The sequence below is a fragment of the Neoarius graeffei genome, chromosome 15, assembly GCF_027579695.1.
Source record: "Neoarius graeffei isolate fNeoGra1 chromosome 15, fNeoGra1.pri, whole genome shotgun sequence".
NCBI lineage: Eukaryota > Metazoa > Chordata > Actinopteri > Siluriformes > Ariidae > Neoarius > Neoarius graeffei.
Window position 1 is genome coordinate 2,821,699 of NC_083583.1, and position 24,256 is coordinate 2,845,954.

Here is a 24,256-nt window from a genome sequence, read left to right on the forward strand (position 1 = left end):
CAGGTTCGGCGCGCGCGGGGTTTTGCGTGACTGGTATCCATGGAAACGGAATGCGAGAAGGCCAAGCTGTACAGTTAGCAACAGCGGCTAGTGCGTTAACAGAACTGCATCCGGTTCACGTTTGGTCAGGTTTTTTTTTTTTTTTAAGTTTACTTTCATCGAATCTTTTCAAAATAAAATGCAGCCAGTCCAGAGTTTGGGGGTGAGCTCCGGACACGGAGAGCAGACTGAAAAAAGCGCGGGAAATGTGTCTCAGTCAGAAGGTAAAGTAGCATAAAGCAGCTAGCGGAATTTACCTCAGCTTCACTTTCTCATTAACGGCGAATCCTGAGGTGAATTTGTGTCAGAAACACAACTGTCTATTTCTGTCATTTGTGAAGAATTAACTTGGTGAATTATATATATATATATATATGTGTGTGTGTGTGTGTGTGTGTGTGTGTGAAATCCAGGGCAAAACTGTGGTGAAAACGGCGCGCTGAAAGAAGCTCAGCATGTTTCAGAAAACATCTCCAAACATCGCACAAGTGTGACTAAAACACCATCAGGTCCCAGGTGAATAATAATCATTATAATAATAATCTGGATTCTCTGAGTCTTTTAACGCTATTAGAATCAGAATCAGAATCGAGTTTTCAGGGCTCTGCGTTAACTTTGAGACATTCGGGAACCATTTGTAGAAATCTGGTTGCCTGAACTCAGAACATGGTTGCCCAAATATTACATATTATTATTTATTTATAGAGCATAGATTAAGTAGGGAAATGAATTCGATTAGGGAATGGCTGACCGACAATAGATTATCCCTACATTTGGGCAAGACAGTGTCCATCCTCTTTGCTTCAAAAAAGAGGTTATGCAATATTAAAACCATTCAGGTGCAATGTGCTGGCAATATTTTATCCAGCGCTTCTGAAGTGAAGTACTGAGGTCTAACTTTAGACCAATCCCTAAATGGAAATGGCATTGTGGACAAAATAGTCAGCAGATCTAATGCCAAACTAAAGTTTCTGTATAGACAGGCTGGCAACCTGAGTCCAGACACTAAGGCTACGTTCACACTGCAGGCTGAAGTGACTCAAATCCGATCTTTTCGCCCATATGTGACCTGTATCCGATCTTTTATTGACAATATGAACGACACAGATCCGATTTTTTCAAATCCGACCCGGGCTGTTTGGATATGTGGTCCTAATTCCGATTCCTATCCGCTCTTTTCATATGCGACTTCAGTCTGAACCGCCAGGTCGCATTCATCCGACTTACACGTCATCAACAAGCCACAAACGTCACTATTCTGCGCTGAAGTAGGCGGCGGGTCTCTCAAAAAAAGTTACAACAACATGGCGCATAATCACGGGCGCAGATAGAGGGTGGGGCTCGTCCCACCCAGATTTAAATTCACCTCGCTCGGCCCCCCCCCACTTATAGGGAGGAAAAAACGTCTATGCTGTCTTTCTTTGCATAAGGCAAACCTCACGGAAAAATCAAAAGACTAATTACCATTCGGTTTATTGAGGTGCACGGCAGTGTATAGTTGCAACAATTCACATAAAACAAAGACTGATATTCGGTTGGTTGAGCTGCGCAGACTGCACAGGTTGCGAGCTCGAGCTTGGTTGCTATGGTAACCCACAACAAGTTTGACAGGCATATCGGGGTTGGGGTTGGTTTGCTGGCAGCTTTGTCCCCCCCAGTTTTTTGTCCCCCCCAGTTCAAAAAACGTATCTGTGCCCCTGCGCATGACATCAATGCGAGGGACGCTTCGGGCTGTGAAGGTTCTGAATCTTCTCAATGGAAGGACGCAGAGGTTAGGGAGCTGATTTCCATTTGGGGGGATGCAGCTATTCAAGCTAGATTGGATGAGTCATACCGCAACCGGGCGGTTTTACTTCCGTAAACACTGGCCGTGCTCACTGCGTGTGATGTCGTATCCTGCAATGCGCATGCGGAACACTTTTAGGTCGCTTTTCGTTCATACTGAGGATCACATACAAGTCGCATATATTTGTTAATGTGAACGACCTCACAAAAAAATCAGATTTCACAAAAAAATCGGAATTGAGCATTAAGCCTTGCAGTGTGAACGTAGCGTAAGAAACTTCTTACTTCAGGCCTACTACAAAGTCACTACGACTACGCCAGCACAGCATGGTATTCTGGCACAACTAAAAGGAGCAAGTCACGGCTCCAGTGTGCACAGAATAAAATCATCAGGTTTATTTTGAATGCACCGTTCAGAACACACACAGGAGCTGATGAATTTAGACGGGTCGGTATGTTGCCAGTTGATTTTAGATCCAAACAACTCAAAGCCCATATGATGTTCAAAATTCCTCAGCGCCTCAATACTTGTCTTCTGCAATTCAAAATGTTATCCATAACTATAGTACAAGATCCAGTCACTCTTCTCTTCAGCTCCCCCGGTGTGGTCCTTCTGGAAAAACTTCTTTTCTGTACACTGCAACCAAAATTTGGAATGAACTACCATCAGAAATAAAATCAGTAGAAAAATTTCCCCTGTTCAAGAAGAAGGTAAAACAGCACTTTTTTAACATTCTATTTGATGAGGAAGCAGCAGATGTGTATTTTTAGTTTCTATATTCTTTAATTTTATTTTTTATTTATTATTATTTTTATTATTATTATATTATGGGGTTTTTTTTCCTTGCTTTTTTTGTTTTTCTATTATTATTAACATTATCAATATTGTTCAGCATTATTTGTTATGGTATTAGTTTTTACATTTTTGCTATGCTTCCCCATGATATTCAGTTATACAGTATTGTCAAATTATTTTTATTTTGTTATTTTTTAATTGTGTGTTGCTATTTTTTTGTCTGTGATAAGGGACCACAATGGAAACAAGTTTTTATGCTTTTTTGTGTCATCCCTGCCACACCTGTACCATTTTTATTGTACGTTTATGGCCAAATAAACTAAACTAAAACTAAACTTCTCAGACGCTGTCTGTATCGACAAGCATTGACACTAGCGCCCCCTGCGAGTAATGCGGTAATTAGTCATGTAGTTAAGGACATACCAATAACCCAGTCCCCCCAGGATCCCCCGGGCCTTTTTTGTGATTGTTGCCATAGACATCCTATTATTATGTAGACGGAGCATCCAATGTAAATTCTAAAAGCGCTGACGAGACGCGGGGCCGCCATCTTGGAGTGGTGATACGCTGCACTCAGTGTAATGCACTGGCAGCACTGGCTCGCATTTTTTTGTCATCCATGTAGCTCTGATAAAGGATAGCGGCGGGGTTATTATTCATAGTTGGCTTCACGTTAATAGAATATCCTGATATTAAGTGAACAGACGTCGGAGATTGTTGAAGTTGAGGAAACGGTGATTAATATCCTACAAAAAATGTGTGAATACTAAATACATTAGATATAAACAGCTTAACGTTTTTCTATCGGCTACAACCACCAATCCGTTGCAATGGAGAGGGTAAATTCAGGTAAAGTGGGACACTTTTTTAAATAAAATGCGGTTTTAACAATCTAAATCCATTATAATGATTCAACTGTGTGTATGTTTTCTTTAAATAGATTGTTAAGAACATATCAAAGGGGAAATTAATCTAGTCAGTGAATTTGTAAGAGCCTTTTACATCCTTCAACACAATCTGACCCCCCTTCAGCAAAGCTGATGTATTCAGGTTGAGTGGGGCACTTTGTTCGGTATGTAGGACAATGTGTGATGACCATATATTGACCACAAAAATTTTTTTGTTTGTTTTAAAGCATATCGAAACATTTATTTATAACAAATTAATGTCTCATCTCATCTCATCTCATTATCTGTAGCCGCTTTATCCTGTTCTACAGGGTCGCAGGCGAGCTGGAGCCTATCCCAGCTGACTACGGGCGAAAGGCGGGGTTCACCCTGGACAAGTCGCCAGGTCATCACAGGGCTGACACATAGACACAGACAACCATTCACACTCACATTCACACCTACGCTCAATTTAGAGTCACCAGTTAACCTAACCTGCATGTCTTTGGACTGTGGGGGAAACCGGAGCACCCGGAGGAAACCCACGCGGACACGGGGAGAACATGCAAACTCCACACAGAAAGGCCCTCGCCGGCCACGGGGCTCGAACCCAGGACCTTCTTGCTGTGAGGCGACAGCGCTAACCACTACACCACCGTGCCGCCCCCAAATTAATGTCAAACATAAAAAATATAACAATGTAGTAAATGAATAAACTAGTAAATAAATAAAAAAGGTAGTATATGAATAAACATTTAATAACAATATATATAATATTAGCATACAACATTAAAACATGACTCGTGAAACCACTTATCACACTTACAGCAGGCATCTTGTCTCTTGTCTTCTTCTTCAGTCGTGTAGTATGGTGCAGTAATAGACGTTACCTTGATATATATGAGTATCTCGCGCTTATCTCACCACTCCAAGATGGCGACCGTATTTCTCGCGTCAGAACAGCCAACGCTCCATCTACGTAATAGTAGGATGTCTATGATTGTTGCGGGCTAAAATGTCTGATGTTGCGGGGTTTTCCAAAAAATTGCGATGAAAGCTGCGGTGTTTTTTAGGTTTTTGTTGCGATTACATTGCGGGAGGAAGTGAAAGTTGTGAGAAATTGTTGCGATTTTCTCTATTTGTGATTAAAATTGAGTGATATGTTAAATATTAAGTTATTACTGAAAAACTATTGATTAAAAAACAAAGACACTGAGAAATGGTCCTATAAACAACTTTACCAATATAAAAGATTACCAGGACTACAAAAATGCAGAAAAATAGGCTTTACTTATCCAAATGCACCTGTTGGTTCAAAAGTTAAAGTGCATAGAACCTCACAGCACAACATGAAGTTACCTTAAAATATAATATAAATGCCTCAGCTTTCATGTAAGAAAAAAAAACTATTAATACTAGTACTGTGTGCAGGCAGTCTCTCCTGAAGACTAAATTAAACAATAATTATAAACTAATAAAATAAATGGCTCAGGCTTCATAGAAGAAAAAAAACAATTTGAACAGAATCTCACAGTATGATGCTGAAGCTGCCTAAACAATGGAAAATAAAATCCCATTTTGGCAAAAATGTTGGCATCCATTAATTTCTTGTATAAAAATAATGTAAAGTGCACACAGTCCTTCACTGTAAACATAACACACTTTCAGTAACAGAATTTAAGCCTATATAAACACTGACTCGCACATGCAGTGTTGCCAGATACTGCTGACGTTTTCCAGCCCAAAATATGTTCAAAACCCACCAAAATGCACTTAAAACCACCCAATCTGGCAACACTGCGCACATGCTGCTTCTCTTGAACATATACATGGAAGTAAGGCGGAAGGTAGTTTGTCAACGTCACCTCAAGACGATGCCAACGATTGGTCAAATTTGCGGGAAAGTTGCGGTGATTGGATATAATTGCAACACCGCCCTGAATTCGCAGGGATTCGTTGAATTTGCATTGAAGTTGTGAATCGGGGGCGTCGTGGCTAAGGCGCCATACCATAAATCCAGGGACCCAGGTTCAATTCCGACCCGAGGTCATTTCCCGATCCCTCCCCGTCTCTCTCTCCCGCTCATTTCCTGTCCTGTCTCTACACTGTCCTATCCAATAAAGGTTAAAAAAGCCCAAAAAAATCTTAAAAAAAAAAAAGTTGCAAATCGCAACATCGTGAAATCCTGGAGGGTCTGAATAGAACACTGAATATGCACTACGCGATAATTATTAGCAATGGGAAACTGCATTGCGAGCCCACAATGTGCAAATGTGAATTCCGCTAGTTGTTGAACATCCCGTAATGATAACATGGACGCGGTCTTTCCGAGTCAAACAATCACAAATCGTGATGGGATTTCATCATAATATGAATGAATAAACATTGTTTTTCACGTAAGTTGACATATTTGGGTAGTTGCCCGATCGGGCAAGCATTTGTGAGAGTCTGGTTGTCCGAATCTATTGAATGGTTGCCCTGGGCAATCGGGCTACAGTTAATGTCGAGCCCTGGTTTATTGCCAAGGAGTTTGCTTCATTTGGTGGTTGGTGCTTGAACAGTTAAAATAAAAGAATTGAAAAATACAATTTAATAAAAAGTAGTCATGTAAATAGAATAAAAAATAAATAGGAATCTAAAATTTATAAATTCGAAACGTGGACATATTGAAGGAGTATGTGTATGGGTTGATTTGAAGTCCAAGCTGTACAACCCCGATTCCAAAAAAGTTGGGACAAAGTACAAATTGTAAATAAAAACGGAATGCAATGATGTGGAAGTTTCAAAATTCCATATTTTATTCCGAATAGAACATAGATCTCATCTCATTATCTCTAGCCGCTTTATCCTTCTACAGGGTCGCAGGCAAGCTGGATCCTATCCCAGCTGACTACGGGTGAAAGGCGGGGTTCACCCTGGACAAGTCGCCAGGTCATCACAGGGCTGACACATAGACACAGACAACCATTCACACTCACACCTACGCTCAATTTAGAGTCACCAGTTAACCTAACCTGCATGTCTTTGGACTGTGGGGGAAACCGGAGCACCCGGAGGAAACCCACACGGACAACATGCAAACTCCACACAGAAAGGCCCTCGCCGGCCCCGGGGCTCGAACCCAGGACCTTCTTGCTGTGAGGCGACAGCGCTAACCACTACACCACCGTGCCGCCATAGAACATAGATGACATATCAAATGTTTAAACTGAGAAAATGTATCATTTAAAGAGAAAAATTAGGTGATTTTAAATTTCATGACAACAACACATCTCAAAAAAGTTGGGACAAGGCCATGTTTACCACTGTGAGACATCCCAGAGATGCCTACTAGTACGAATTGGCCGTATTTTGTACGGAAAAGTTACGTAAATATGATGTTACGGCAAACAGTGTTATTCTGTACGGAATTATTATAAAGTCTTAAAAAATTCCAGTGAGTTGTTTTTAAATGTCCAAGCGACTTTTTCAATCCATGCGCGATTCACGGCTAGGCTATTTATTTTTACGACAACCACACATGCTGTGTGTGACATGCGCAGATTCCGCACATTTGTTCGCGCTATTTTCGATACGGTAGAATGGCCGTGCATTACACCCAGTCAAAAGGGCAATGGATACGCGCACTGCAAACTGTGTAGAACTGACATTAACATCACTCATGGTGGTCGCGATGACTGCAGGCGGCATGTCAACTACAAAAAACATATGGAGTATGCTGAAATGGCGAGTCAGGCGGAAAGTAACGCTACGTTCACACTGCAAGGCTTAATGCTCAATTCCGATTTTTTTGTGAAATCCGATTTTTTTGTGAGGTTGTTCACATTAACAAATATATGCGACTTGTATGTGATCCTCAGTATGAACGAAAAGCGACCTAAAAGTGTTCCGCATGCGCATTGCAGGATACGACGACGTCACACGCAGTGAGCATGGCCAGTGTTTACGGAAGTAAAACCGCCCGGTTGCGGTATGACCCATCCAGTCTAGCTTGAATAGCTGCATCCCCCCAAATGGAAATCAGCTCCCTAACCTCTGCGTCCTTCCATTGAGAAGATTCAGAACCTTCACAGCCCGAAGCGTCCCTCGCACTGATGTCATGCGCAGGGGCGCAGATACGTTTTTTGAACTGGGGGGGACAAAGCAAACCAACCCCAACCCCGATATGCCTGTCAAACTTGTTGTTAGTAACCATAGCAACCAAGCTCGAGCTCGCAACCTGTGCAGTCTGCGCAGCTCAACCAACCGAATATCAGTCTTTGTTTTGTTTTATGTGAGTTGTTGCAACTATGTATACACTGCTGTGCACCTCAATAAACCGAATGGTAATTAGTCTTTTGATTTTTCCGTGCGGTTTGCCTTATGCAAAGAAAGACAGCATAGACATTTTTTTCCTCCCTATAAGTGGGGGGGACCGAACGAGGTGAATTTAAATATGACTCGTCCCACCCTCTATCTGCGCCCGTGATTATGCGCCATGTTGTTGTAACTTTTTTGAGAGACCCGCCGCCTACTTCAGCGCAGAATAGTGACGTTTGTGGCTTGTTGATGACGTGTAAGTCAGATGAATGCGACCTGGCGGTTCAGACTGAAGTCGCATATGAAAAGAGCGGATAGGGATCGGAATTAGCACCACATATCCAAACGGCCTGGGTCGGATTTGAAAAAATCGGATCTGTGTCGTTCAAATTGTCAATAAAAGATTGGATACAGGTCACATATGGGCGAAAAGATCGGATTTGAGTCACTTCAGCCTGCAGTGTGAACGTAGCCTAAATCTGGGGGTATCCAGCAGTTTTTTACGAAATCTGTGGATGAAAAGACACGGAACGTGACCCGTGCTGAAGTGGTGATGGTTGACCTGTGCTTGGAGTTGAACTTGCCGATTAGTGCCATGAAATGTGAGTTAAACTTATTCAGTTTCTTTTTACATGTATGATTTTTATTCACTGAAATATCAAACACTTGCTGTACTTCTTTAATTCAAAGTCTTTTCAGTGTTGCAAGTGCAAATGTACATGTAGTCTGATCAAAAACAGAATTTTATGATTAGTGCTGTTGGGATTGTGGCAAAAAATTGATCATTCCACTGTTTTAAATGCAATTATAAATGTCATTTTATTCGATGTCTCTTCTGAAGCATTATGCTGAAGTATTTATATATTGGGACATTAAGATAACAATGTCGGACTCTCTTTGGCATGAAATAAGAAATTTTTTTAAATTTTATTAGAATCCGTTAACAGGTAGAACATTTTGCCAGGCAATATAATATAATACTTTTGAGGAGTTACATTCAATACCAATGATTGGTAGTCAACCGTAATGTCTGCAAACAGGGAACACTATTGTATTTATAAAAATGTGATATATTGTATGCTCTAGAAATTTGTTGAGTGGAAATTCAATTGAGATGGCTGCTCATGTTTTGTTTATTCAATTCATACAAAACAGTTATTTTTAATAATTTAAATGTTAAACATATTGGTATATACACCTCTTTATAATGCAAATGCGCATAAATTAATGTTACTGAAAGTCATTCCAAAATACTGAAAAATGTTTTCAAGAATACTGAAATTCAAAATTTGGGGTAGGCATCTCTGGACATCCCCTTTTCTCTTTACAACAGTCTGTAAACGTCTGGGGACTGAGGAGACAAGTTGCTCAAGTTTAGGGATAGGAATGTTAACCCATTCTTGTCTAATGTAGGATTCTAGTTGCCCTACTGTCTTAGGTCTTTTTTGTCGTATCTTCCGTTTTATGATGCGCCAAATGTTTTCTATGGGTGAAAGATCTGGACTGCAGGCTGGCCAGTTCAGTACCCGGACCCTTCTTCTACGCAGCCATGATGCTGTAATTGATGCAGTATGTGGTTTGGCATTGTCATGTTGGAAAATGCAAGGTCTTCCCTGAAAGAGACGTCGTCTGGATGGGAGTATATGTTGCTCTAGAACCTGGATATACCTTTCAGCATTGATGGTGTCTTTCCAGATGTGTAAGCTGCCCATGCCACACGCACTAATGCAACCCCATACCATCAGAGATGCAGGCTTCTGAACTGAGCGCCGATAACAACTCGGGTCGTCCTTCTCCTCTTTAGTCCGAATGACACGGCGTCCCTGATTTCCATAAAGAACTTCAAATTTTGATTCGTCTGACCACAGAACAGTTTTCCACTTTGCCACAGTCCATTTTAAATGAGCCTTGGCCCAGAGAAGACGTCTGCGCTTCTGGATCATGTTTAGATACGGCTTCTTCTTTGAACTATAGAGTTTTAGCTGGCAACGGTGGATGGCACGGTGAATTGTGTTCACAGATAATGTTCTCTGGAAATATTCCTGAGCCCATTTTGTGATTTCCAATACAGAAGCATGCCTGTATGTGATGCAGTGCCGTCTAAGGGCCCGAAGATCACGGGCACCCAGTATGGTTTTCCGGCCTTGACCCTTACGCACAGAGATTCTTCCAGATTCTCTGAATCTTTTGATGATATTATGCACTGTAGATGATGATATGTTCAAACTCTTTGCAATTTTACACTGTCGAACTCCTTTCTGATATTGCTCCACTATTTGTCGGTGCAGAATTAGGGGGATTGGTGATCCTCTTCCCATCTTTACTTCTGAGAGCCGCTGCCACTCCAAGATGCTCTTTTTATACCCAGTCATGTTAATGACCTATTGCCAATTGACCTAATGAGTTGCAGTTTGGTCCTCCAGCTGTTCCTTTTTTGTCCCTTTAACTTTTCCAGCCTCTTATTGCCCCTGTCCCAACTTTTTTGAGATGTGTTGCTGTCATGAAATTTCAAATGAGCCAATATTTGGCATGAAATTTCAAAATGTCTCACTTTCGACATTTGATATGTTGTCTGTGTTCTATTGTGAATACAGTATCAGTTTTTGAGATTTGTAAATTATTGCATTTCATTTTTATTTACAATTTGTACTTTGTCCCAACTTTTTTGGAATCGGGGTTGTACATTATGGTCCAGAATGTGCAAAAAATACCAGATCACACGATGAAGATGAAGAGTCATGACCTGAATGTGTGAGAAGAAGAGAATATGTACAGTGGGTTAAATAAATAGCCAAGCTGTACAGGGTGAGCCAGAATGTGCAATAAAAGTTCACAGAATGAAGATGATCATGAGAAGAAGTACATTAATTACACAGAATGAGAGTTTAGAGTCAGTGGGGTCTTGGGCCTTATTGATGAGGCAGCTGCAGTGGGGAAAAGCTGACCTTATGGTGTGAGGTTTTGGTTCTGATGGATCCTACCAGAGTGGAGTGATTCAAAAAGGTTGTGAGAGGGGTCGGCCACAATCCTTTCTGCTCTCCTCAGGGTCCTGGACTCGTACAGGTCCTGAAGAGACGGAAGGTTGCAGCCGATCGTCCTCTCAGCAGAGCGAATGATATGATGCACTGCAGTCTGCCCTCGTCCCTGGCAGTGGCAGCAGTGTACCAGATGGTGATGGAGGAGTTGAGGATGGACTCGATGATGGTGGTGTAAAAGTGCACCATCATTGTCTTCGGCAGATCAAACTTCTTCAACTGCTGCAGGAAAAACATCCTCTGCTGTGCTTTCTTGGTGAGAGAGCAGGTATACATCTCCCACTTAAGATCCTGAGTGATTATAGTGCCCAGGAAGTGGAAATACTCCACAGAGGTTACTGGGGAGTCAAACAGGGTGATGGGGGAGGGAGGGTGTGGCAGAGCTCCTCCTGAAGTCTACAATCATCTCCACTGTCTTTAGAGCATTGAGCTTTAAGTTGTTCTGCCTGCACCAGGACACCAGATGGTCAATCTCCCACCTGTAGGCAGACTCCTCCTCATTAGAGACGAGTCCAATGAGGGTGGTGTCCTTTGAGAACTTCAGGAACTTGACAGACTGATGACTGGAGGTGTAGCTGTTGGTGTAGAGGAGAGAGGACGCAGCCTTGAAGGGATCCAGTGCTGATGGTTCAGGAGTCAGAGACACGTTTCCCCAGCTTCACGTGCTGCTTCCTGTCAGACAGGAAGCCAGTGATCCACCTGCAAGTGGAGTCAGAGACCCTCAGCTGGGAGAGCTTGTCCTGCAGAAGAGCCGGGATGATAGTGTTGAAGGCGGAACTGAAATCCACAAACAGGATCCAAGCGTAGGTTCCTGGGCAGTCCAGCTGCTGGAGGATGAAGTAAAGAGCCATGTTGACAGCATCGTCTGCAGATCTGTTGGGTCTGTAGGTGAACTGCAGTGGGTCCAGGAGCAGGTCAGTGATGGCTTTAAGGCGAAGCACAAGGCGCTCGAAGGATTTCGTAACCACAGAAGTCAGGGCGATGGGTCTGTAGTCATTTAATCCTGTGATCGTTGGCTTTTTGGGGACGGGGATAATGGTGGAGGCCTTGAAGCAGGCTGGCACATGGCACGTCTCCAGTGAGGTGTAAATGTCCCGTATTATGTACCATAGTTGATGTGATCCATAAATTCTTGGCAGTTTTACACTGAGGAACTTTATTGTTGCACTGTTTGCCCACACAGTCTTTCACAAAGCGGTGAACCCCTCCCCATCTTTACTTCTGAGAGACTCCGCCTCTCTAGGAGGCTCTTTTTATACCCAATCATATTACTGAGCTGTTATCAATTAACCTAATTAGTGGGAGGGTTTTCAACATTCCACAACTTTTCCAGTCTTTTGTTGTCCCTGTTCCAACTTTTTTAAACATGTTGCTGGCACTAAATTCATATGAGCTGAAATCATGCCTGTAACGAACAGATAATTATTTATTTTTTAGAATTACGAAGGCGTTTTTAAGGGACCACTGCAAGAAAAACAAGCTGTACGTGACTCCAAGGTTAAACGAAACCCTATATCTTCACTACAAAGGTGAGAACTTCAGAGGACGATTTATTTCTCAACCCTGCAGCTCTGTAGTGCACAGAAACACAGATTTATCCATGGTGTGTGACAGGTTTCACGATGATTGAGGGACTGGAGGAGTACACAGACCTGCGCTGTCTCTGGCTTGAGTGCAACGGGATCAAGAAGATCGAGAACCTGCAGAACCAGACAGAATTGCGCTGCCTTTTCCTCCACCAGAACCTCATAGAAACACTCGAGAACCTGGAAGCACTCATCAAACTCAGAACACTCAATGTGTCAAACAACTACATCAGGGTCATCCAGAACATCTGTGAGTGCAAACACACACACACACACACACACACACACACACACACACACACACACACACACACTCACTCAGTCTCTTGCACACTCTCTCATACTTTCTCTCTCTCTCTCCCTTTCTCTCCCTCTCTCTCTCACACACTCTCTGTCTCTCTCTCCCTCTCTCTCTTTCTCACTCACTCACACTCTCTCTCACTCACACTCTATTTCTCTCTCTCACACTCTATTTCTCTCTCTCACTCACACGCTCTCTCACTCACACGCTATTTCTCTCTCTCACACTATTTCTCTCTCTCTCACTCACACTCTATTTCTCTCTCACTCACACTGTCTTTCTCACTCACTCACTATTTCTCTCTCTCACACACTCTCACTCACACTGTCTTTCTCACTCACTCATACTCTTTCTCTCTCTCACTCACACTCTTGCTCTCTCTCTCACACACACTCTATTTCTCTCTCACTCACACTGTCTTTCTCACTCACTCACTCACTCACTCACTCACTCACTCACTCACTCACTCACTCACTCACTCACTCACACTATTTCTCTCTTACACTGTCTCTCTCTCTCGCTCTCTCTCACTCACACTATTTCTCTCTCTCTCTCTCACACACTCTATTTCTCTCACTCACACTGTCTCACTCACTCACACTCTCTCTCTCTCTCTCTCTCTCTCTCTCACTCACTCACACTATTTCTCTCTCTCACACACACTCTATTTCTCTCTCTCACTCACTCACACTGTCTTTCTCTCTCACTCACTCACACTGTCTTTCTCACTCACTCACTCACTCACTCACTCACTCACTCACTCACTCACTCACTCATACTCTTTCTCTCTCTCTCTCTCTCTCTCTCTCTCTCTCTCTCTCACTCACACTCTATTTCTCTCTCTCACACTTTCTCTCACTCTATCTCTCTCTGTCACTCACATTCCCCCGTCCCCCCACAGCACCATGACTGTTGCAAGCTGACACTGGAGACTCTTTCTATAAATGTTAAATAAATGTCTCTTAACAAAAACAACATCACCACATCAAAAATTATGTCTTCCCTTGTTAAATAACAGCACATTTTAATCCATTTATTGTTAGTCTTAGTTTATGTGGAGCGTCCACTCTACTCTCACATGTCCCTGTGAATGAGCTGTTACTATAGAAACGATAAGTTAGAAGAAGTGCATTCATATAAACCTGACATTCATGTTACAGCTGGAACGACTGTCTGAGCCGTGCTGTTATACATCAATAACACACACCAGTCAGACTCGAGAATCATCTGTGCCTTGGTCTAAACCGTCCTCTGTATGAGCATAAAGTCTGGAGTCTGACCCAGACATTTTATTCGAACTTGATTTGATTTGATTTTTTTTCTTGATACTTTTATTTTTTTCTTGATATTTTTTTTCTTGATTTTTTTTCCTGGACCACTCTTGTTTTTCAGCCTGCCTGACCGAGCTGTCCACACTCCAGATTTCCCATAATTCCCTGGAGAGTGTGAGCGATGTGCAGGAACTGTGTCACTGTCCCTCCATCAGTGTTCTGGACCTGTCAAATAACCGCCTCAATGACCCAGAAATCCTGACAGTATTGGAGAAGATGCCCAATCTTGTACACACACACACACACACACACACACACACACACACACACACACACACACACACACACACACAAATTAATGTACATGACATAAGCACTAAAAAATGCTAAATGAACTGGTAATCAATGAACCCTGTACATTTCAGAGAGTGCTAAACCTCATGGGTAATGAGGTCATCAAGAAAATTCCCAATTACAGGAAGTCACTACTTGTTCGCCTGAAGGAGCTCACATACCTGGACGACCGTCCTGTGTTTCCTAAGGAGAGGTGAGTACGGATGGACTTGTGAAATATAGTGTTAAAAATCAATGCAATCACTAAAATTTTAAGATGAGGGTATACTTGTCAGATGTTTATTATTTTTTATTACAGTTTAATTCTTACGATTGCCACAGACTTAATTAAATAATACTGTATAGTGATTAAATAAGGAAAACATTTAAATCTGTGAGGAATTTATTATCTGCTTGCTCTCAGATTCTAATCTGACTTTAAATGAGTGTTTTATTACAAATAAGACTTAAAGATAAAAGCTTCATAAATTAGTATTAAAATAATATAACTAGAAAAACATGTAAATATACGTCGTGTAAAGAAATTAGTTTAGTTATTAATTCAGAACTAATTAATTAATTAATTAAGAACTAAATAATTAGTTAAGGTTGCAGGCGTTTTCTGATTTGATTAGATCAGATCTAATCCTAATAATATTTCAAAGAAAATAAAGTTAGTTAGCATTTCTCAAATCACTAAACTTTTAATAATTAACATTTATAAATTGCCCTGTGATGACCTGGCGACTTGTCCAGGGTGAACCCCGCCTTTCGCCCGTAGTCAGCTGGGATAGGCTCCAGCTCGCCTGCGACCCTGTAGAACAGGATAAAGCGGCTACAGATAATGAGATGAGATGAGACATTTATAAATTTCTATGTTAGATTTTCACATATTAGAGGATTAAAATGAGGTCATTTAAATTTAAAAAAGCAAAAATAAAAGGTAAAAATATTTCCTGGTGGTGTTTATATATAATATACACCATCCATACATGTTATTGTTACAATATACAGAAATAACCTTTTGTGATTAATTTAAGCAGGATAGTTTTTATTTCTGTTATACCACGACTGCAAGTAAGTCTTCTTTTTTTTTAAACATTGATTATTGTTTTAAAGGCAGTAATTCATCAGATAGTGGAAAATACAGATACGTCCCTGAAAATCAAATAAAGACAGTAAATGTTTATTCAACTGAAATTTCAAAATCAAATAAAAATATGTAAATGATCATAAAGTTGAAAAATTTCACTTAAGTCATTTTTGCACAGGGTTATTATGATATTATTATATTATTAGGGTAATTTCCTATTTTACAGGAGCTACTGTGTGATTTTGTTTCCATTTAGCTATATCACTGTTTTTCACCAAACTCAGCACTTTGGTCTTGTTGAGATGTCTATGTCTGTGACTTTCTATGCAGATATATATATATATATATATATATATATATATATATATATATATATATATATATATATACACACAGTGGTGCTTGAAAGTTTGTGAACCCTTTAGAATTTTCTGTATTTCTGCATAAATATGACCTAAAACATCATCAGATTTTCACACAAGTCCTAAAAGTAGATAAAGAGAACCCAGTTAAACAAATGAGACAAAAATATTATACTTGGTCATTTATTTATTGAGGGAAATGATCCAATATTACAGATCTGTGAGGGGCAAAAGTATGTGAACCTTTGCTTTCAGTATCTGGTGTGACCCCCTTGTGCAGCAATAACTGCAACTAAACGTTTGCGGTAACTGTTGATCAGTCCTGCACACCGGCTTGGAGGAATTTTAGCCCGTTCCTCCATACAGAACAGCTTCAACTCTGGGATGTTGGTGGGTTTCCTCACATGAACTGCTCGCTTCAGGTCCTTCCACAACATTTCCATTGGATTAAGGTCAGGACTTTGACTTGGCCATTCCAAAACATTCACTTTATTCTTCTTTAACCATTCTTTGGTAGAACGACTTGTGTGCTTAGGGTCGTTGTCTTGCTGCATGACCCACCTTCTCTTGAGATTCAGTTCATGGACAGATGTCCTGACATTTTCCTTTAGAATTCGCTGGTATAATTCAGAATTCATTGTTCCATCAATGATGGCAAGCCATCCTGGCCCAGATGCAGCAAAACAGGCCCAAACCATGATACTACCACGACCATGTTTCACAGATGGGATAAGGTTCTTATGCTGGAATGCAGTGTTTTTCTTTCTCCAAACATAACGCTTCTCATTTAAACCAAAAAGTTCTATTTTGGTCTCATCCATCCACAAAACATTTTTCCAATAGCCTTCTGGCTTGTCCACGTGATCTTTAGCAAACTGCAGACGAGTAGCAATGTTCTTTTTGGAGAGCAGTGGCTTTCTCCTTGCAACCCTGCCATGCACACCATTGTTGTTCAGTGTTCTCCTGATGGTGGACTCATGAACATTAACACTAGCCAATGTGAGAGAGGCCTTCAGTTGCTTAGAAGTTACCCTGGGGTCCTTTATGACCTTGCCGACTATTACACACCTTGCTCTTGGAGTGATCTTTGTTGGTCGACCACTCCTGGGGAGGGTAACAATGGTCTTGAATTTCCTCCATTTGTACACAATCTGTCTGACTGTGGATTGGTGGAGTCCAAACTCTTTAGAGATGGTTTTGTAACCTTTTCCAGCCTGATGAGCATCAACAACACTTTTTTTTTTCTGAGGTCCTCAGAAATCTCCTTTGTTCGTGCCATGATACACTTCCACAAACATGTGTTGTGAAGATCAGACTTTGATAGATCCCTGTTCTTTAAATAAAACAGGGTGCCCACTCACACCTGATTGTCGTCCCATTGATTGAAAACGCCTGACTCTAATTTCACCTTCAAATTAACTGCTAATCCTAGAGGTTCACATACTTTTGCCACTCACAGATATGTAATATTGGATCATTTTCCTCAATAAATAAATGACCAAGTATAATATTTTTGTCTCATTTGTTTAACTGGGTTCTCTTTATCTACTTTTAGGACTTGTGTGAAAATCTGATGATGTTTTAGGTCATATTTATGCAGAAATATAGAAAATTCTAAAGGGTTCACAAACTTTCAAGCACCACTGTATATGTTATTTACCAGCTGGGAGGTCCGTATGGTGAAATACTGTGACCGAGGTCTTGAAAGTACTGAGCGAGGCCCTCTGGGCTGAGGTCAGTATTCAAGGCCGAGGTCACGGTATTTCACCATACGGACCGACCTTAAGCTGGTAAATAATATATTTATTTTTTTCTTTACCAAATTCTAACAGAAAACGAGAGCGCCCGAAAGGGAAAACCGAGCCGAGCCGCCATTTTGAATCCTCATTCACGGCTCTAATGCAAATGGCTTCCTCCTCGGTATACAAGTGCACTTCCATGGCAGGAAAAAAACTACATTTTGCCGCCTATGTCGTCCCCTATTTATACAAATAGGAGTCATTCAGGATTCAGCCATGTTTTTGCTCGGCGTTAGCAACAGTTAGAGGTTTTTAGCTTTCTCCTGAAGTGTTTTCTTTTATTTCTTCTTCCTCAAGGTAGTAAAACTCGCTTTCGCTGTGAATACTGTCGTTATTGGTATCCATGCTGTAAAATTAATGCTATTCTCCTGAGAAATGCTGGAAAAAATTTATAAGACTTTTGATAATCTCATAAATAAATCTTATAAAAAAGATAAATGTTGACAAAAAATTCTACTATATTTGTTGTTGTTGTGAATGAGCAAGTCGCCAGAGGTCCATAACCGGGGTCCGTATCGTAGGATACGGACCTGCTCACCAGCCAATCAGAGCACAGGATTTGATGGAACCCGCATCGCGAAAAAAATAAATATCACTTATTCACTGCCAGTGACCATATCCACGTTCACTGAAAGTACAACAGCTAGAAACTCCTCCTGTGGTCATTTTATTGTTGGCTGGATGTAAGAGGGTCATGTCAGTGCCAAAAACAGCGCAGGACTTCCAGACTACATGATCCATCAGCCACTGCACCCAGTCACATGTCCATGAACATGCACACCTGCACCTTTTTGAGCACCATTAGTCACGTTATTTAAGTTCCAGGTTTTATTTGTGTCACTGTCAAGCGTCTGTTGAGTCACACCACATTGTTCCGAGTATCTTGTTTGAGTTCATGCCTCGTGTTTTTGTTCGTGTTCATGCTTTTCGTTTTTCATGTGCGTTGTTTTAGCTCGTGCTTTATATAAATAAAGAATTCTTTGTTTCTATCAGACTCCTCCATACATCCCTGACAGAGTTTTATCTCCAAGAAGACGTGTCAAAAAATGATCATTTACAGATATCAGACTTATAAATTAATCCAAGCTGAATACGATGAGATTCAAGGAGGAATCTCGAGAGGAATAGTAATATCCTGACTCACTCTTGCAAAATGAAAAACATAACTTCATATTGTACTCAATTTCCTTTTATTTTAGTATCTCTTTTGTTAAATCTCTTCTGCCATACAGTTTGTGTGTGTGTGTGTGTGTGTGTGAGAGACATTGTCCATAGTGCCTCTGTAGTGTATTATATCATTTTCAGAAATATTAATAATACAGGTATTTTAACACATTAAGTGATGAAGTGAAGTAAACGATGTATCAACAGTAAAAATGCATTTCAGTGATTTTCCCGAATCAATGTCATTGTCATTGCAGCCATACATAAAAACACAATGACCCTCCACTCTGAAACTTTCTAATAAACATATCATGTAATAAACTGGGGACAGCAGCTATTTTCAGGATGTGCGATACAGCGTCTATAAATGAAGTAATCAGGAGGTCATCTTGTCTTTGTGTATGAACCGTACGTGTATCGTATTTGCACAGGGCCTGTGTCGAGGCTTGGGCCTTGGGGGGTTTGGAAGCAGAACGTAAAGAAAGGGAATTATGGCAGACAAGAGAGCAGAGGAAGATTCGGGAGAGTCTGGAGGCCCTGAACCTGATCAGAGAAAATGCACTGAAGCGAAGACGAGCTCGAGAGCAGCAGGAGGAGAAAGGTGTATATCGCTACCAATACATTCTTCATGTATTTCCTTTTACATTTCTCATTCTTGCTTTTATTCTCACTCACTGCAATCCACTTTTCAGGAATGTCCGAGTCTGGAGAAGATCAGAACATGTCCGGTGAAGACCTCGAGCAGACTGAGCAAGCGCAGGAGGAGTCAGTCGTATTGGAGCAGGAGGAGGACGTACACACTGCAGCGGAGACACTGCAGTCAGACCCAGAGATGAAGCAGGTTCTGTCCTCAGCTTTGGATGTTCAGCAGATGCAGCAATCAAGTTCAGAAATGGAGCCCATTCTCCAGTCAGACCCAGAGATGAAGCCGGTTCTGTCCCCAACTTTAGATGTTCAGCAGATAGACCAATCAAATTCAGAAATGGAGCCCATTCTCCAGTCAGACCCAGAGATGAAGCCGGTTCTGTCCCCAACTTTAGATGTTCAGCAGATAGACCAATCAAGTTCAGAAATGGAGCCCATTCTCCAGTCAGACCCAGAGATGAAGCCGGTTCTGTCCCCAACTTTAGATGTTCAGCAGATAGACCAATCAAATTCAGAAATGGAGCCCATTCTCCAGTCAGAGTCAGACACAAATGACAGTCTGCAACAAGTGTCCTTAATCGAAGAGGTTCATTCTCCAGAACTCATGGAAAAGTCAGGAGAAGAGGAATACCAACATCATGAAACATCAGAGAGGAATCAGAAGAACAAACATGAAGCACCATCAGGGTCTGAAGCTGAAGATATTCTCCCAGTATCTGACACACAGGGTCCTGTCACCGAACTCATCCCAGACGATGAAATACAGACCATCATCCTGTCAGATGTTCCATCACTGACCATCAGTGTGAGTTCAGACGTTTCATCTGAAACTCATTTTAGATCACGGTCCACATTACACTTATGTCAAGTGGGTCGGAACAAACAAATCAGTTTATTGATCAATAACACATCAACAGCTCCTCTGATACGTGTTCATTTACCAGAATTCATCTAAAGAGCACAAACATAATCAGTGTGAACATCCAGAACATCACCAACAAAACACAAGCACGCTTCAGTTCATTAAAAAAATCTCTGTTATGATTTTACCACACGCTGCTCAAACCCTTGAACTTTTCCACATTTTTTTTTTACTGTTAGAACCTGAAACTGAAATGGACATAAATGGGATTAAATGTTAATTTCTTCGTTTGTTAATTTCACCATCATTAGGATGTTTTGTCAGTCGCTGACTTCATGGCTGTGAGTTTTTTGCCCCCTAGTGGAATAACAGAGACTAGCTCTTGATTTCCTAACTTGCAATTCAATAAGACAATTTTACTTGAGAACTGAGATTAATTTGGTGGGTCAATTCGGCCCGTTTACAAAATACAGACGAGTCATGGAAAACGGATTCAAAAAAATATAGTACAAAGCACGGATCTTTTATTCATGGTGATGTGATATTTTCCATGAAATATAAATAGCTAAAATTAAGTAGTAAATTAATAAAGCAAGCATACAAATGCAGTGTTTGGGTGAAATATGTAAACTGGCAAACATGGCATTTCAGAGTTGTGTTCTCTGTACATTTAACAGTTATCCCATGAAATCGAGTCGTACGTGAGCTGATAGGCGACGAGGCGCATAGCACTGAGTTGTCTGTAATCCATGTACGACGAGATTGAGTGGAATAACTGTTTTATTCTATCCACATTCACTGGATTTTGGGGAAACAGAGCATTTTTATTTATATTTTTTGCAAATTTGATAAATAAAAACTTTATACAAAATGTCTGACAAAATCATTTCCACTTAGAATGTAAACAAACTGGCGAAATGACAGGAGTAATTTGTGAAAAATGCGATGATGATAATAATAATTATAATTATTGAAAAATAAAAAGAGATGTTCTTCCCATCAAATACTTTTATTCCATATTTTGTTGCTTTTTTCTATTTCTGGGGTTCTGTTTTCGAGTAGAGTTTTTATTTCGTCCTCGATTGGTTCAGCAACACGCACTGCCATTTTGTTTTAATCTACTCACGGTATATGAGCTGATAGCCTAGTAGTAGAGTAGCCAATCAGAGTGCGCGGTTGCTCATATCCAGTGAACGTGGATAGAATAATATTAGATGTTCTACATCTTTTATTGAAAGACTCGTCTTCCGGTTGGTGAGTACTGGCTTGACTTTATCTGGCGCTTCTACCTCCATCATGTAGCTACCATCGGCAGATAACGTCACCATGGAGACAATCTTTGTGACGTCCATGTCATTGTTCCGTAGACTCATAGCAACATCCATAAAATTAACCATCCGTGATAGATCATCCGTATGAAATCCGTAACCAATCTGTAATATACTGAAACGTCTGTTACCAAATCCATAACCACTCTGTATTTTGTATCTTTTTTTTTTTTACATTTCTGTGAATCCGTAGTCCGTGACTTGTCTGTATTTTGTCAACCACCTCAGTTTTGAAGCGTTATCAAATCCAAACCGTTCACTTCTCATGTAGCAGGGCTTAATTTTTAAGCTCCTTTAGCTCCAACCTCAACAAATCACATGTTTCTTTCTTACCTGTAATCATGTACAGATGCTTATAATTTTGTTTTCTTATCCTCAGGACCTTCCTGATCTGGATGATCTGGATACCATCAACGTAGAAACAGAATGTCTGGTACGCTGAAGGTTGATCTAAAGTTGATTACTGCTCTTTTTTTTTCTTGTTTCAGTAAGAAGGATAAAGGAAATGCTTTTTTTTTTTCAGGTGTTCCATCCAAAAATCGAGGTCATCTCAGGCAGCAGCAGTGACTCAGAACCAGAAGAACCATCTCCTGATTTCTCACTCTTTGGGAACGTTTCTACCAAAACCACACCCATCAGAGATGAGAGTCTGATTTTCACTCATCAGACAGCAGCAGTGACAGATCTCCAAGCAGATGATGAGCAACCCATGGCAGAAGGGAAGCAAAAAAAATGCCTGATTGAGGAGATGGACTGATGTTTATGAAGGAAAGTGTTCCGTGACTAATATTTAAAGGAATAGAAAATGTAAAGTAAGTATATGCACGGGTTGGTAGCTTGTAATATTGAGAGCCTGTAAGAAAAGTTTCAGGCATGTTTGACCATTTATAAGAAAGTTGTGAGCGTTTTTGTATCGCTGCTCTAATGCCACCAGGACGCTGCCATGTTACCTGTTGGAAGGGCGATGTGTGACGTCATTTGGGCGCAAGGCTGAGTGTCGCTCTTCAGTACTGAAGGGGCAAAGCCAAAGGGCTGCTAAGGTGACATTGTTGATTTTTTTCACTATACAGCTGAAATAGTGTATTAATGAGCTGCAGCCCTGACTTACGGACAAACCTGAGCTCTTTACCTGTAAAATGAGGCTGAAACTATGTGTTATTCTACTCATTAGCACCCTTAGCATGCTCTCGACTCATGAAAAACTTCCTCATCAAGACGTCACCAGGCTAGCCTACCGTAATTACCGTAGTACAGTGGTTCTCAAACTGGGGGGGCGCGGGCACTCGGCGAGTGGGGCGTGTGGTCACAGACCGCTCAGTGGCAAATGCAAGGGGCTGGTTTACAGTTGCACCAACAAATACTGAATGTCTTTGTCTTCAGTCCAGCCAATGAAAACAGAGAGTTATTATTTGAAACCTCAGCAAGGAACTTTTATAGACACACCTCAAGTACATAAGAGATCACAGACATCGGAAACACCCCACTGTGCAATCGAGTCGAGCTCGTACCATTGCAACTTTCATATCGCCTACTATTAGCTTTTCAATGACCTTTTACCAGCAGCCTTTTTAAAGGCTATATCCTTCATATTTTTCGAGCACTGCTACTGCAGTAATAATTTAAAGTCTTTTTAAAGACTATTTCAGCCCTCTTTTCTCGCTTTAAAACTCCATTTAAATACGATCTTACCATCTCTCTTTCCTACTTGTCAACTTACTTTCTCCTTTGTCTCCTTTGCCTACTTGTCAACCTACTCTTTCTCCTTTCTTTAATCTTTCTCCTACTTTTTTCTCTTTCCTCCACCTTTTTTCTTCAATTAAAAATTGTAAGGTCCAACACCGTATCACAATGAATTATATTTTAACTTAATTACATTAAGCACAGTTTGTAGATTGCTCATTTTAGCGGAGCTAAGTCTGGTGCGTGGTGGTAAGGTGCTAGCGTTCGAAACTAAGTACCGCAATTGCGCACAGATCGAGGATGACCTGAGGCTGTGTTTAACTAAAATTCAAGAACTCTGCCAAACAGAGGCAGGCTCATGTGTCACACTGAGACATTCGTTAACACTACCTCTGGTACTCTGGTAGAGTTTGTTTGTTCGTTCATGTGTTTGTTTGTTAGCAACTTTGCAGAAAAAAAAATTTACAAACAGATTTTCATGAAAATTTTACTAAATACGTGTCTTGGCGGCGGCACGGTGGTGTAGCGGTTAGCGCTGTCGCCTCACAGCAAGAAGGTCCGGGTTCGAGCCCCGTGGCCGGCGAGGGCCTTTCTGTGTGGAGTTTGCATGTTCTCCCCGTGTCCGCGTGGGTTTCCTCCGGGTGCTCCGGTTTCCCCCACAGTCCAAAGACATGCAGGTTAGGTTAACTGGTGACTCTAAATTGAGCGTAGGTGTGAATGTGAGTGTGAATGGTTGTCTGTGTCTATGTGTCAGCCCTGTGATGACCTGGCGACTTGTCCAGGGTGAACCCTGCCTTTCGCCCGTAGTCAGCTGGGATAGGATCCAGCTCGCCTGCGACCCTGTAGAACAGGATAAAGCGGCTACAGATAATGAGATGAGATGAGACGTGTCTTGGCCCAATGAAGAGCTCAAATTTTGGAGGTGATCCGGAACCACGTCTGGATCCAGAAATTTTTAAAAGAATATAGGGCAAAATTGAACATTTTCAGT

At 41.1% G+C, this 24,256-nt stretch overlaps 1 protein-coding gene and 1 long non-coding RNA gene across 4 annotated transcripts in view; one reads left to right on the plus strand and one right to left on the minus strand.

Moving 5' to 3' along the window:
• On the plus strand, nucleotides 1-23,885 carry dnaaf1 (dynein axonemal assembly factor 1). 3 transcript variants are annotated; one of them, XM_060940742.1, is made up of 11 exons: nucleotides 268-332; nucleotides 453-555; nucleotides 2,391-2,535; nucleotides 12,279-12,370; nucleotides 12,456-12,677; nucleotides 14,121-14,287; nucleotides 14,425-14,546; nucleotides 19,182-19,351; nucleotides 19,443-20,200; nucleotides 21,965-22,018; nucleotides 22,109-23,885. In XM_060940742.1, exons 5-11 carry the CDS (start codon nucleotides 12,464-12,466, stop codon nucleotides 22,340-22,342), a joined length of 1,719 nt encoding a protein of 572 aa, XP_060796725.1. In that variant the 5' UTR covers nucleotides 268-332; nucleotides 453-555; nucleotides 2,391-2,535; nucleotides 12,279-12,370; nucleotides 12,456-12,463; the 3' UTR covers nucleotides 22,343-23,885. The 3 variants fall into 3 exon arrangements, with proteins under 3 accessions (XP_060796724.1, XP_060796725.1, XP_060796726.1); XM_060940741.1 differs by lacking the exons at nucleotides 268-332; nucleotides 2,391-2,535 and adding an exon at nucleotides 1-263; XM_060940743.1 differs by lacking the exon at nucleotides 268-332 and having other exon boundaries at nucleotides 483-555; nucleotides 2,419-2,535.
• Nucleotides 1-24,256, minus strand: part of LOC132899098 (uncharacterized) — a 40,679-nt gene that overhangs the window by 14,979 nt on the left and 1,444 nt on the right. The gene's annotated exons all lie outside the window — the stretch shown is intronic.